The sequence below is a fragment of the Sebastes umbrosus genome, chromosome 22 (assembly GCF_015220745.1).
Source record: "Sebastes umbrosus isolate fSebUmb1 chromosome 22, fSebUmb1.pri, whole genome shotgun sequence".
Lineage (NCBI taxonomy): Eukaryota > Metazoa > Chordata > Actinopteri > Perciformes > Sebastidae > Sebastes > Sebastes umbrosus.
Window position 1 is genome coordinate 14,901,236 of NC_051290.1, and position 13,519 is coordinate 14,914,754.

The 13,519-nt window shown below is 43.9% G+C and overlaps 1 protein-coding gene across 2 annotated transcripts in view; it reads right to left on the reverse strand.

The window, feature by feature from the left end:
- The window catches only part of zmp:0000000660 (arf-GAP with Rho-GAP domain, ANK repeat and PH domain-containing protein 2), a 140,685-nt gene that overhangs the window by 123,463 nt on the left and 3,703 nt on the right, over positions 1 to 13,519 (reverse strand). Inside the window, exons 1-7 of one of the 2 annotated variants that reach the window (XM_037758753.1) lie at positions 12,515 to 12,799; positions 10,002 to 10,897; positions 9,402 to 9,484; positions 6,149 to 6,225; positions 5,767 to 5,831; positions 4,477 to 4,830; positions 167 to 236 (exon numbers count right to left, since the gene is read on the reverse strand). In XM_037758753.1, coding sequence (XP_037614681.1) covers positions 167 to 236; positions 4,477 to 4,830; positions 5,767 to 5,831; positions 6,149 to 6,225; positions 9,402 to 9,484; positions 10,002 to 10,834 — 1,482 coding nt within the window. In that variant the 5' untranslated portion in view covers positions 10,835 to 10,897; positions 12,515 to 12,799. Of the gene's footprint in view, positions 1 to 166; positions 237 to 4,476; positions 4,831 to 5,766; positions 5,832 to 6,148; positions 6,226 to 9,401; positions 9,485 to 10,001; positions 10,898 to 12,514; positions 12,800 to 13,519 lie in introns of those variants that run through there. The other variant, XM_037758752.1, reaches the window with a different exon arrangement.

A 13,519-nucleotide genomic window follows, 5' to 3' on the forward strand; every position in this document is an offset into this window, starting at 1 on the left:
TGATGATGCTGACAATGAGAAGGAGGAGGAAGAGCAGGGGACACTGAGAACTTGGCTCATCGTTTGGATTTCTGTAACGGGAGGAATCACTGATGTGTGTGTCGGCATGAAGCAGGAGGAAGGGAAGCAATGTGTGAACGTGTGCATGTGCTTTTCTCGCACTTACCTTATCATTGTTGTAGTAGGCCAGACTCTCTCCGTCGAATCTCATCCACCTCCGCTGGAAAACACAATTTCTGCAACGAGAAGGGTGAGGTGCAAATTCAATCCATCTGGCTCGTTCAGCCAAACCGAACCAGTTTGGAAAGGGAAACGAGCAAAAAACAAACCTAAAACTGTCAAGACGGTGAGCCAGTAACTAAATCTGTTCCCGAACAGGTACTCATATTTCATCAAGAGTGCCATTGATTCATTAATGTCAAGAGTTGTATCAACAGCTGTCAATTAGCATAATCAAAACAAATGGGCACTTTCAATTTGAATATTCAACAGCCCAAGGGCAGTTTGCCAAACCTATGCAAATCAGGTGGTGAGGGAGAATATAAAAAAGGAAGTAAATGATTGATAGCTCCGGTTTTTGAGCAAACGGTGAAGCACCGAGAGAGGAGGAAAAAAAAAAAAAATGTAGTGCTGCCAGAAAAAGCCAAACTAAGTGAGAGCCGACATATTGTGCATCGCAACACTGCAAGGTTATCTCCCATCTTCCCTTTCCTGTATTGTATTATGAATGGATCTGCTTCAGGCTTCTGTATCTAACACCGTTTATCTGTTTTAAATGGTCATCAAAGATAGAAAACACAAACATAATACACTGGACAGCATTTTCCGTCACTAAGGGGGTCACTCTCTTTCTTGTATGATACTTTCTCATGGAGCGGTATCAAGTGACAAACTGAAAAATGATTAGGAACTTGGTAATGAAATCTCTGTTGAAGTATGGGAGGCAATTCTTGATATTATTCACCATAGTTCTGTAAATGCCAGACAGTCCAAGTCAAAGTAGTTCACAGACTCCATTATTCAAAGTCTTACTATATAACCCAAAACCTCCCCATTATGTGATAAGTGTAAACAAGAGTCAGGAACACTTACCCATCAGTTTCTAGTCCTGCCCAAAGTTTAAATTCCTTTTAGACTCTTATATTTGACTACATATCCAAGGCCTTTAACTGTCTGAAACCAGGGGTATTTAGGGGGAGAAAGCAGGTCAACAGATGTCACATAGAAGTGGTGTACATCATCTGAAAGCTGGGAACCTGAAGATTAATTTGAGACGCTGCGCAGCACTGTGTGTCAAGTTGTTCTCGTCATAAATCAGATATAAACATAGATTAATTAATCAAAATAAACTGTTAAAGTGTATAAGGGCTAAGCACATTATGATGGAACTATATGATGGCCATTCCCATGCTCTATTATGTCTCATAAATTGTTGCAGCAATTTTTGGGTTGATATCATTTGTTACACAGATTCGGTGCTAAATTTAACCATTTTTTCCCCACTCAAGAATTGATAAAAATGATCAATAAGCCCTCCGAAATAACACATTAAGACACCAAGACCTTGAGGAACACCATAGAAAAAGTAATGCTGTGATTTGGTGTCAAAACTTTTGACTGCAAGAGTTGCATTTTTCTGCGATTGGATGTTGAGCACTTCTGTTCTGGAAACTGTTCAGAAACCCCCTTATTGTCAACCTACCTAGGAAACCCATCCACCCTCTGAATGCCCTATAGGTCTCTAGTTTGTGGTTGTAAAGTTTCAAGAGGCTGTGATTATCCTAGAGGTCACCACAGGTCATTTTTAAGTTAAGTTTTAACAAGTGGTCTCACTACAATGAAATGGCTACTATGGGGACTAACATCATCGCACATGAATACAATGGGGCTAATTGGATCCACAAGAGTCTCAGCTTTACAGTGAGACCCAATTTATGCAACTCCAAGACTGTTTAGGGACCCCAGTATGCAGAACTATTCAAACACATCATTTTAGAACAGGCGAAAATAACGCATTTATACTACATTCAAATAACTGCATGGTTTTTGCACCAAAACTGCATGTGATTATCATAAAGTGGGCATGTCTGTAAAGGGGAGACTCGTGGGTACCCATAGAACCCATTTTCATTCACATATCTTGAGGTCAGATTTGACACCTGTGAAAATCGCCATGCCAGTTTTTCCTCGCCAAAATGTAGCCTAACTTTGGAGTGTTCACTCTAGCTCTAAACCTGAGCCTGCTACAGCCTCTGAAAGACAGTAAAGCCACTCAGGATCACGGGTCTCAGGGGGTTAATAAAACTACCACACCGGATCCTATACTGTATTTGCCATCTTTGGATCGGTGGTAGCTAATCCTTCCATTAATAAATATGAGGGGTAAGCCATTTCCGTCTGTACACTGTTGGCCAAATGTCTTATCCTACAGCAGTGGAAGTCAGAGGCTAGCCCTCTATTCCAGCTGTGGCTCAGGGATCTGGGGAATGTGCTTCACATGGTGAGACTTCGCTATAAATTTACTAACAGAGATAACATCTTCCTCAAAATGTGGCAACCCCTATTCGATAAATGGAGGGCTACCTGTGATAAGGCTCACGCTTAGAGTGGGAAATACATCATACGAGACTATGATTCAATCCAATGCATATTGACACACAGTGTGCATCATGTTGGCTGTCAACATTTCTGTCGTTTCATTATTATTATCATTATTATTATTTTTCTTTCCTTTCCATTTGTTGTGGGTTTGTTTGTTTCTATTGTTATCTCCTCTCTACTTATTTCCTATTGTTATTACAGTATTATTTAATTTGTATGTATACATCTATTCTTGAAAACAACAGACAGATGGTGGTGAAGACTTAGGTTCCTGTGTCCACCAAAGCATTTGTTTTTCCCAGCTGAAAACAGCAGGCGCTCTCCTGAAAACGCTCAGCACTTGGGAGCACTTTGCAGTCGCAGCGTTTTTTTTCAGTTGAGCTTTGGTTGCGTCTGGTTGCTATGATACGGAATATTCGTGGAAGCAAACATGTTGGTACGAAGTACAGTACATGCTCTGGACCTGCCGGTCTACGTGGGTTCATGAGATTTTGTAGGAGGAGGAAACATCTCGGCGATCATTCGGTTCAGATTCAGGTTAAAATCAACTTTACTATCCCACACGGGGAAATTTGTTTGGTCCAGTGCTCCAGACATGAGGACAACATAAAGTCCACAGTAAAAAAATAAGACCACAACATAATTGTAATAATACAAATCACATTTGATCACGTCTTTGTGGTAGGCTATTTGTCCCGCCCCTCCTCCACTGTGATTTGGACGGCTGGGTGAAAGTGACAGTGACGAGCGGAGCGTCTTACCCAAGGTTGAACATTTTTCAACTCTCAACTGCATAGCTCGGCGCAGAAAAAGGTTTTGGTGGACGCGGCCCCTTAAAGAGGACCTATTATGCTTTAGTGCTTTTTTCTTTCCTTTAGTGTGGTATATATTTTTTGTGCATGTAAAATTCTGCAAAATTACAAAGCTGAAAGTCCACGCCAAAGGGAGTTACTCCCCCCCACAGAAACACTGCTCCTGAACTGCCTAAAACGCCTTGTTTGAAGTCCCACCTTTTCTTCTGTAACTTGGTGATGTCACCAAGTAACACATTTTTATAACGGCTAGTTTGGCACACCCTCAAAGCTAGTTAGAGCGGAGCTGGATCGGACCCTGAAGAGCTTGGTTCGGTTGACCAATCACAAGAGAGTGGGCCAGCTGACCAATCAGAGCAGACTGGGCTTTTTGAGCTCAAACAGAGCGTTTCAGACAGAGGGTGAAAAGAGGAGCTGCAGCACAGCCGGTATGAGAAAAATAAAGTGTTTTTGTTAACATTAAAGCATGTAAACATGTTCTAGTAGAAACCCAAAATGCAAGTATGCACCTGGAAATGAGCATGATATGTCCTCTTTAACATAAATTATTTACAAAAACCTTCTCCATCTTTTACTGTGCTTCTTTTTCTCATACGGAACCAACGTGTTTTTGTGTTGAACTTGTACCTTTGGGACCTCCAAGGTTAGGGCGGGAGAAGATGGGCGGGAGGTGGGGAGGAGTGTGTGTTCGAGAAAAGAAAAACATAAGGAACAATATTGCCTTATTTGTACATGGTATGACTAAAATTTATATAAAAATAGAAGCACATGGGGAAGCAGAAAAAAAAGTGCAAAATGAAAAGGGTCTGCAAAGAAACAGGAAGCAGTGGTTGACTGACTGCGGTGACTTTCCTTGCCACTTGACAGGAAGTGGCATGAGGTACAGTTTGAGTTGGCGTGTGAAAGGTTGTAAAACTGAGTGAACTAATCTGAAAATGGACTAAATACTCATAACATACCCTATGCAATGTGGAGCTGGAGTAAACTGGCATTCATGAGGATTTTCATGTAGTATCATTACATCAGATTAAGAACAATTATCTCCGGCAGTACTGTAACTCACCCTTGAGGCGACAGCTTGTCCAGCCAACCCACTTTGAGCACCTGGTGTTTAGGGGCTCCGTAGAAGCATGCGTATGGAGAAATATCCGCCAGTGCATTTCTGGGCAGAGCGTCTGCAGGCTCCGAGTAGAGGTCACACTCCACCATCATTAAAGCTCCATCCTGAGGGCCAGAGGCAGCTGGTCCCACAGCAAGACCCTCGGGGGACACTGGAAGATTTTGTTCAAAACTGACTCGCCGCAAAATGCCGGCACAATCGTCCACTGTCGAGTATTCATCTTTGTAGGGGTCTAGGATGGCTGGAGCAGGGGGAGACTCTTTTTCCTTGGATTGTTTCCGTTTAGGCGGCTTTTTTCTGTAGAAGCAGAGATGCATTAAAGGAACAGTTTGACATTTTTGGAAAACACTAATGAGAAGATATTATCACAGTCATGTCTGTCCGTTAAGTATGTAGTTATAGCCAGAAGGTGATTAGCTTAGCTTAGCATAAAGCCTGGTAGCAGGAGAAACAGCTAGCCTGAAAACAAGTTGTATGTTGTTTGTCTTATCTGTGCATAATCAAAAAAGTATGAAGGAAAAAGTTTTGGTTTTATGAGGAGTTTAGTGTTGTAACTATTGCTGAACAGGAACTCACTGCACCCAGCCAAGAAATAGTAACAACATCCGGTAAAACCACAACCAACAAACAAGCTATAAAGTGATACTTAAAGGGTAACTTCGGCATTCTTCAACCTCGACCCAGTTTTTTATGTCTAACTGACTAATAGGGACAACAATTTCTGAAATTGGTTCAGTATTGAGGGAGAGCAGCTGCTCAACGGGTTGCAATACGGTGCTATTGGGGCAAGCTGGCACCGTCATTTACGTCCACTAAAGATGCTTGTTTTTGCCATGATAGACTCCGATTGTTATTATAAGTGTCTGACATTATGGAAAGAGTCTCGCTCAAGGAGAAGTCTCGTTCTGAAATCTGGTGAGGTGACTTGTTGCTGGAAGACAGCGGTGGAATAGTGGAATACATCCATGGTGGAAACGCGAGTGCCAGCCGGGCAGAGTTTGTTATATTGGAGTACAGAAAGCGTAGCTTAGTGTTATCTAAAAGATGATTTATTGTATTTTTCTGTAGGTTCCTTTCTATAATGTTGTCAGACACTTATAACAATCTGAAACCTGCCAGTGGTAAAAAAAACAAACACTTTTAGTGAACGTAACGTTACATTGATGCTGCACACTTGCCCTCGCAGCTCGTTTCTAGAGCTTGGAAAAGCAGTGTTGCATCAGCATACCATACCTCTGTTTCCTCTGTTTTATCTTGTCCTTAAAACCCTTCTGCAACCCTTCTTTAGCGCCTTGGTCCTGCAGAGCACAGAAGAGATTAACATCAGATGAAAAAGAAAGTGTCCATCTTTCAGTCAGACACTGTTATCGTGTGGGCGCACTAAGCTATGTTAACTTTAGTGGCTAGGTGACATTTCCATTAACCTCAGGGGGCAAACTGAAACAAGCACATTTCCACTCTGCTATGTGCCCATGGTGACAACACTAACACCGAGAGGGAAGTTCGGTGTGCGTACTGCGGTTGATAAGTGTTGAAGATGTGAGAAATGTCTGTTCCTCTTTGCAAAGGTGCTACTCACTGTCCGCTAGTGGTGAGTGTTACGCGAGTGTCTTACCGGAACGCTTTCAGGGTTGTTGTACAGGAACATTTCTCCATAGGGAGCGATGGGCGTCAAGGTTCTTTGAAGTGGAGCTAAAAAGACAAACACAATAGTGGTTTTGTGGTGGCATTGAAACTTGCAGTGTGAAGGCCTAAACATGGTGCATGAAAGTAAGGAGCTTAACGGGATTGTTCCGGTTAAATTTAAATCACTCAGATGTTATAGTGCCCTTTGATTAAACCAACTCATTGATCTGAATAAATGTGCCAACACTTGATCCATGTAAGCAGTAAACCAATTAAATTTGGTTTTAGCGTGCCTATCTCTCTGCCGCGGCCTTTTCCCTCGCCCCAACTGGGAGTATGATCCTCCTCAGTCTGTCTCAAAACAGACTGAGCTCCTGCCAAGGCCATTTCTCTGTCCTGGCTCCTGTGGGGACCGTGGTCGGCGGTCGGCGGAGGAGAAGAAGAAGAAGAGAGAGACTGTGGCCAGACACTATTAGTCTGGAGACCCGGGGCCACCCTGCGTGGGCCGCTGCCTGTCACTGTGAAAAATGACGCCGCCCTCTCCTGAGGATCGTGAGGGCCAAAAGACGCCGCCACGGGGCTAGACACACACATAGACACTGGCGGAGGAGCGTATATGCGCCGAGATCGAAACGCGCTCAGACACATAAAGATGCCTCGAGACGAACCACGGACATAAAAAAGGATGGACAGTCAAATAAGTTCGCACAGATGTGCTGCTTTTTAAAGCTTTACAGACGCTTCCAAACAGAGCAGGCCATTACAGAAGGGCACAGAGGGCATGTACTGGGCTCGGTAAGCTCTATGAAAGGGGGTCAGTTTACTTGATGATAGAATCCACTCCGACTCAGACTGCCCTCTCTGCGGACAGGCTTGCCGGGCATATAGCAACCATCAGTCATCATCTATCAGCCGACCTTCAGGCCACCGCCGGACGCTACTGTACTCCATTCCTGTCTGATTCCCTCTATTCTCCCCCTCGCCAGTTCTGTCTCCGGCTTCCGCTTTTTGTTTCTCTCAGTCGAACCGCGCCGCTTTTCTTTATCTGCTCCTGACCAGACTCTCTCTCAAGCCGCCATCTGGGAAGAGACCTCGAAGCCGCCATCGGTTCGGGGAGTTAGTGAGGAGATTGATTTTTGTTATGAATGAAGCCTCCCCTTCTTTTAAGTCGGGGAGTTGTGGGGGTCAGTTTGTTATTATCACTCCTCTGTGTCATTTCCAACACTGAGCACGGAGGATGCATGACTGCCACCATCTGAATTTAAATTAGTCACCAAACTGTTTCTTATTTCAGTCACTGGTTCCCTGAATATACTACTGAATAGTTGAGAATAATAGTGTTTGTCATTTTTAATTATTACAATTCTTCTAAATGATGACAATGAGGACGATAATCACAATAACATGGGTTGTTGTATTGCATGTTGCTATTGTTGCTGTTAAGGCTCTGTCACACCAAGACGACGGTCGGCCGTCGGACACTTCGGGGCTGTCGGTGAGCGTCTGTCGGCCTAGTTTTTGCAGTGTGTCCCACGCCATCGGCTCTAGTCTGTCCATGTCAGAGTTTTTTCTGCCGATTTGAATCGGCGGCAGCGCGAGAAATCACCCTGAGTGGCTGTTCGGCTAAAATGAATCAGTGCACGAGAAGAGAAACGGAAGTGAGGAAAACAAGCCAACGGGTAAAGTCAAGAGGAAAAACACAGATGATCTTTCTGATCATATACAGCACAAGTTTTGGAAGCAATTTATGAAACAAACCGTTTTTTCTGGGGGGGGTTTTCACAAGAAGCTTTCTAGGTCTGCTGTGTATGCAGGCTGGGCATAAACATGTAACATGATAATAACTATAATAAAAACTTGTCATTCATTTTCTGTCAATTCACTTATCTTTTCAGCTCTAGTACATCCTGTCTTTTGTTTGTTCTTTGAGGTGTGACTTAGCACTAAAAATGAAGTCCTGCTGCCAGTGTAATGTGTGTGCTCTAAAGTGTCACAGCAATGTCACAGAAACAACTAAACACTTACAGTGCTAAAAAAGGGAAGTGCACTAAACCGAGCAGTGCGTGTTAGCCGTTGTACAATCAAAAGCCTTAACAAAATAGCTTACAATTACTACTATTTTTCTAATCATTGCCTCGTGTGCCGTGTTGCCGCAGAGCTGCTGAAGAAGCACTAGACAGACAAGTGTTTTCTCAATGAGATCTGTCGCGTGAAAGAAACTTATTTTTAAGAGGAGGTGTCGCGGTGTTAATTAAAATTCTGTCAGCCTCCCAACAGTGACTACGCTGCTCTTTTTTTTTTCTCTTCCAAGTTTTGGATCTCATCTCTGAATAAACTCTTCAGTAAAATGATATGTCAAATAACGCCTTGCTAGGCCTCGCTGTGAAGGGAGATTTAGCTTGCTTGTGGAGCTCCCCGTTTCCCTGCTCTGGGACCGTCTTGGCTCCCTCTCTTCCTCCGTCTCTCAGCCTGTTTTGCATCCATCTCCTCTCTTCCTTCCTCCCAACCCACTTCACTGTCTTGCCGCTCTCTCAAGTCTCACTCCCTGACTTGTTCCGTACAGAGAAAAAGTTGGGAAAAAAAAACAAGGCATACCAAGAGACTGCTGCGGCGCACGGAACAAGGAAGGAAGGGGAAGAAAAAAAAAAGTGCGTGAGGGGAGATTACGTGTAGAAAACGGACAGAAAACTGTTGATATGATGCCACAATGTGGTCAGATATGGTCCCAAAAAGACTGTTCACAGGTGTTTCACACACATTCACGCAGACTGTTGTCATGGCGAAGCGTCACATAAATCTTAGGAGAACGCATCTACCTCAGCACAGACGGCAGCTCACGTAGCGTCTCGTAAGATGAGACATGAGGGTCGACTACGCCCAGTAAATACAGCGAGGCAACGGGAGGAATTCAGAACGGATTTGTACTGGTTGTACTACAAGCCTGTGTGTTGTTAGCAAAGTTAAACAACTTCTAAAAAACTTGGGCGACAGGAATACACACCAGGGTCTCGCTGAGGGACAAGATGTGAGATTGCATATTCCCCGCGAGATGTGTGCGCTAGAAACGGGGGCGACGCCGTTTCCCACGATGCTCTCCCCCAAACCCCCACCCCCACCCACCCACCCTCATCTCCTCTCCCTTCTTTCATCCGGGCAAACAACAGCACCGCTGACTCCGCTGCCGAATGAAATATTCATGGCAGAGATGATGAAGCGGATGCATCTGAAAAAAGACGGCGTACCTTTCTGTACGCCGTTTGCACCGATGGGACCTTCGGAGCCGGTCGGGCGTTCGGGGCTGGTTGTTTGCGCCGGTGGTGCGCTCCTGAGGAGGAAGGGAAAATCAGTGAATTAGAACCAACCAATGCAACACGTGGGAAAAATAGGTTAACGTCATTTAAAAACAGAAAGAGGCCTTCGAAATAGAGAAGTGGAACTGAAAGTTAGTTTCACAGTTCAAAAGTTGAACAATGTAAAGCATGAGGGGTATTAATGTACGTGGAATGCACAATTGAATATGAAATTAGAGGCCTCGGGTGCTCCGTCAGTTTAAATCTGAATGCAAAAGAGGGAAAGTCTTGTTTCATTCATGCCGTGGCGGCGTACATATTTCATTCCTCCAGGTGCTCCTCTCACTTGTTTGATTAGTTCTCAACTGCTCATAAACTTCCATTAAGTCAAACTTTATGCTCAAAGGAATAGTTCAACCGTTTTGGAAAGCACACGTCTCGGCTTTCTCGCTAAGTGAGAAGATTGATACCACTCATGTTCGCTAGTAGCTTAAGCGCCTCTCATCCGACTCTCTACAACAAAGTGAATAAGCACAGCGGTTTAACCGTTACCTGGCGTGAAGTGGCGGTAGGGTCCGATTGGGGATCTCAGGGACGGGCCGGTGCCTCAGCCGGTAGGAGCGAGTGAGCCGTGGACCTACAGGAACCTTAAAGGCGGGCTGTGCTTCGTAGATGGAGTTTTCCACCATGTCACCTTGAAAACCCAAATTGTCTTCAGCGAGCGTTGGGCGGGGGACTTCAGCCACACAGGGGAAGGAGTTGGCACTAGACGGCGAGGGATCCTCTGGGGAAATCTCCCAGTCTGAGGGTATTTCAGATATGGAGAGGGACTCACTGCTGCTGCTGCTGCTGGAGGAGAAGGACGTGGAGGCTGGGATGTGGGTATTTCTAGGTAGGGATGTTTGGATATTCTGGGGATTGCGCGGGGCCGGTTGAGGCGGGCGAACGTATCTGCTGTCTGGGACGTCCTCAACTTCTGCTCCAAGTCCGGCTCCTGGAGGCAAAGTCTGACTCCCCTCCGACTCATACTCCCTCCTCTCCTTTTGTTGATGTTGACACGAAGCCCCCCGCTTTTTATCCTTCAGGAAGATATGCCTCGGGTGTGGCACGGGCTTCCTTCGCCGCCTCCCGTTCTCTCCCTCTCCCTCGTCATCTTCCTCTCCGCCGCTCGGCTGCTTCACCCCCAGCGCTTCCAAACTCCGGAGCATGCGCCTACGGTGGCCCGTCGGAAACACGTTAAGCTCCAGGAGGTGCTCATCGGTGAGGTCCTTGCAGTCCAGAATAGTTTGATAGCCTCTTTGCCGGAAATATGAGGTGTATTGGGACAGGCGGAGGCTGCACAGCCACTCCACAATCTCCTGGCTGGGCTCTGGAGGCTCCAACATGATGCTCCAGTCTCACCTCTGCCACATGAGGACCTTCAGAAGATGTAGTAGTCCGGCTTTAAACTGTGGACACAAAAAAAAGATTAAAAAGAAATATGCGAAGGGTGAAGAAACATACTGTAAACTTAAGGAAGTGCCATCAAACAGAATTTAACCTTTGCATGACTCTAGACAAAAGTCTTAACCTATGAAACGTCCATCGACTCTAACAGTAATACTTTAAAATACCTGTTAGGCTCTAATGATGTGCATTTTTCTACGCGCTAAAGTGGATATTGATTTTGTCTTAGAGGGAAGTTCTGCAGCTGAAAATGTATCCAAGGGTTGAATTCTACCTTCTGACCACTTTGATGACATTACTGGACCTCATCAAAGGAAACATTTCGCTTTCTTACCAAGAGTTAGATGAGAGGATCTATACCATTAGAGCTGCACCGATTAATCCATTAGTTGTCAAAAGTCAAAATTCTCTGATTCCAGCTTCTTAAATGTGAATATTTTCTGGTTTCTTTACTCCTTTATGACATTAAACTAAATATCTTTGAGGTGTGGACAAAGCAAGACATTTGAGGATGTCATTTTGGGCTTTTAGAGACACTGTTCGAACATTTTCTGACATTTTGTAGGCCAAACAACTAATCGATTAATCGAGAAAATAATCGACGGATTAAATCGAAAATGAAAATAATCGTTAGTTGCAGCCTCTCATGTCTGAATGTGAAGCTACAGCCAGGGCACAGTGAGTCTAGCTTAGCATAATGCAGGAGGGAAGCACTGGATGCAAGTTGGAAACAGCTAGTCTGGCTCTGTACTGTGTAATAAAATCAAAAGTGTAAATACACGTTGTGGTTCTAAACTCCAGGAGGTCACCACAACAGGCGAGGAAATAGTTTGGTACATAAAATCCCACTGATCAATTTGACGTTGAAAATCTGTTTTTAAAAGATGTATATTATACGTCTATTTGTCTGTAGATGTTTGGTTTAGATTGAGGTTATTCAAGGTTGAAAGTGAAAGTTAAGTAGACGTATAATCTAGACTAAAACAATACATTTTATACTGTTAACGTGAGGGTGTGCAGTGTTTGTTAGATATTTACTGTTTTTATGCATTTTTAAAATATATAATGATGTCTTTAAAATATGGTTTAAAACCAGGCTGTATGTACCCAATAAATAATGTGGTCTATATCAAAGCGAAAGTATAGAGGTGATGTTGAAAAGACATCTATTGCTCAGTCCCTGTAAAACCACAAATGTGTCGTTTTTGTACAAATTCAAAAACAAATTTTAATGGGAGAGCTTTAAAAGGTGCTGGTATGTGGATTTTTCTCTTTTTTTTACCCCTGCTTCAAGCCTTTAAGCTGAGCTGAGCTAACGGTCTCCTGGCTGTAGCTTCATATTTACCTTGCAGACATGAGATAAACATTGATATTGTCATGTAATCTCGGCAACACAGCGAACAAGCCTATTTCCCAAAAATGTCTACTCCTTCAAGCTTACTGTGAAAAGATCCAAAATGCATGTGCATGTGCATTTAAGTGAGCAAACGTGCCCCAGCCAACAAAACCAAAAATCGAAATTTGCAACATGAAACAGCAGGAAACCGCAATACCTATGAGGAAATAGCGTGCCATCGCTACAGTGTGGCTCTAAGGTCAGGTTTTGGTGAGAGACTTACCTCTTTAAGGTCTCATGTTTGAATCAAACAACAACACAAAGTGGATTTCTGCAGAGAGGCCGACTGACATCTTTGTCTCCTTTTTTTTATCCCCACAGCAGAGTTTAAAGATCCAAGCTTTACATCACAGCTGGCAACATATAACAACCCTAAGAAACAGCAAGCTATTGTTAAATGTCCGTTTCCTCGCGCTTTCACACCATCTCGTCAAAGTCGTGATGAATTATGTGTCTCTCTCTTATCGCTTACAGATTCACACTTCAAAACTCACAGGAAGATGCATCAACATCTTGCCATGTCCACTTCTCTTTTGAGTTTGCAAGCCTACAGTGCAGAGGGGAATTGACTTGTTACTTCTGCTTTCAAGTAAACACAACCTTATTGCATATACATACATTTAAATGAGCTATTAGTTCATAGAATAAAAACATGAACAGAAACTAGATATCTTATATACTGTATGAACCTGATAAGATTATAGCATCTCTTCCCCTTTCATATATTTTTGCACAACAATCTGATATGATAGTTGTGTTAAAAAAACAAAAGTATGCACGCTCAAAGGCAAAATGATTTTTCTCAGGATGTTCTTGTATGCTCAGATGTATTTTAAAGCAGACCCTTTTTCATCTTGTGAGCACATCACACGTTGGCTGCTACACTGCTTTGCATTTTTTTAGCACCGAGCACACGGTCCCAGCTCCACACAACTCTATATTAAGTCCTCACCACACACTCTATCAGACCTGAACCAGCTGTGTATTGCACTGTTAACATGCAGGGACCTGTATTGGCCAACAGCCAGCGCAGGCACACGCCAAAGCTTGCAAAGCACATTTGACCTAGCCTGCTCCTCATCTCTTGCCTTTTAGCGCTTATACACCTACGCACCACAGCTGCACACAAGCTTCCCGCCATAGAAGGAGGGCGGCACACACACATTCAGCAAACATTATTAAGGGCTGGATATAGGAGTTTTGATCCAACAGCTACTGCCCCGGCGTC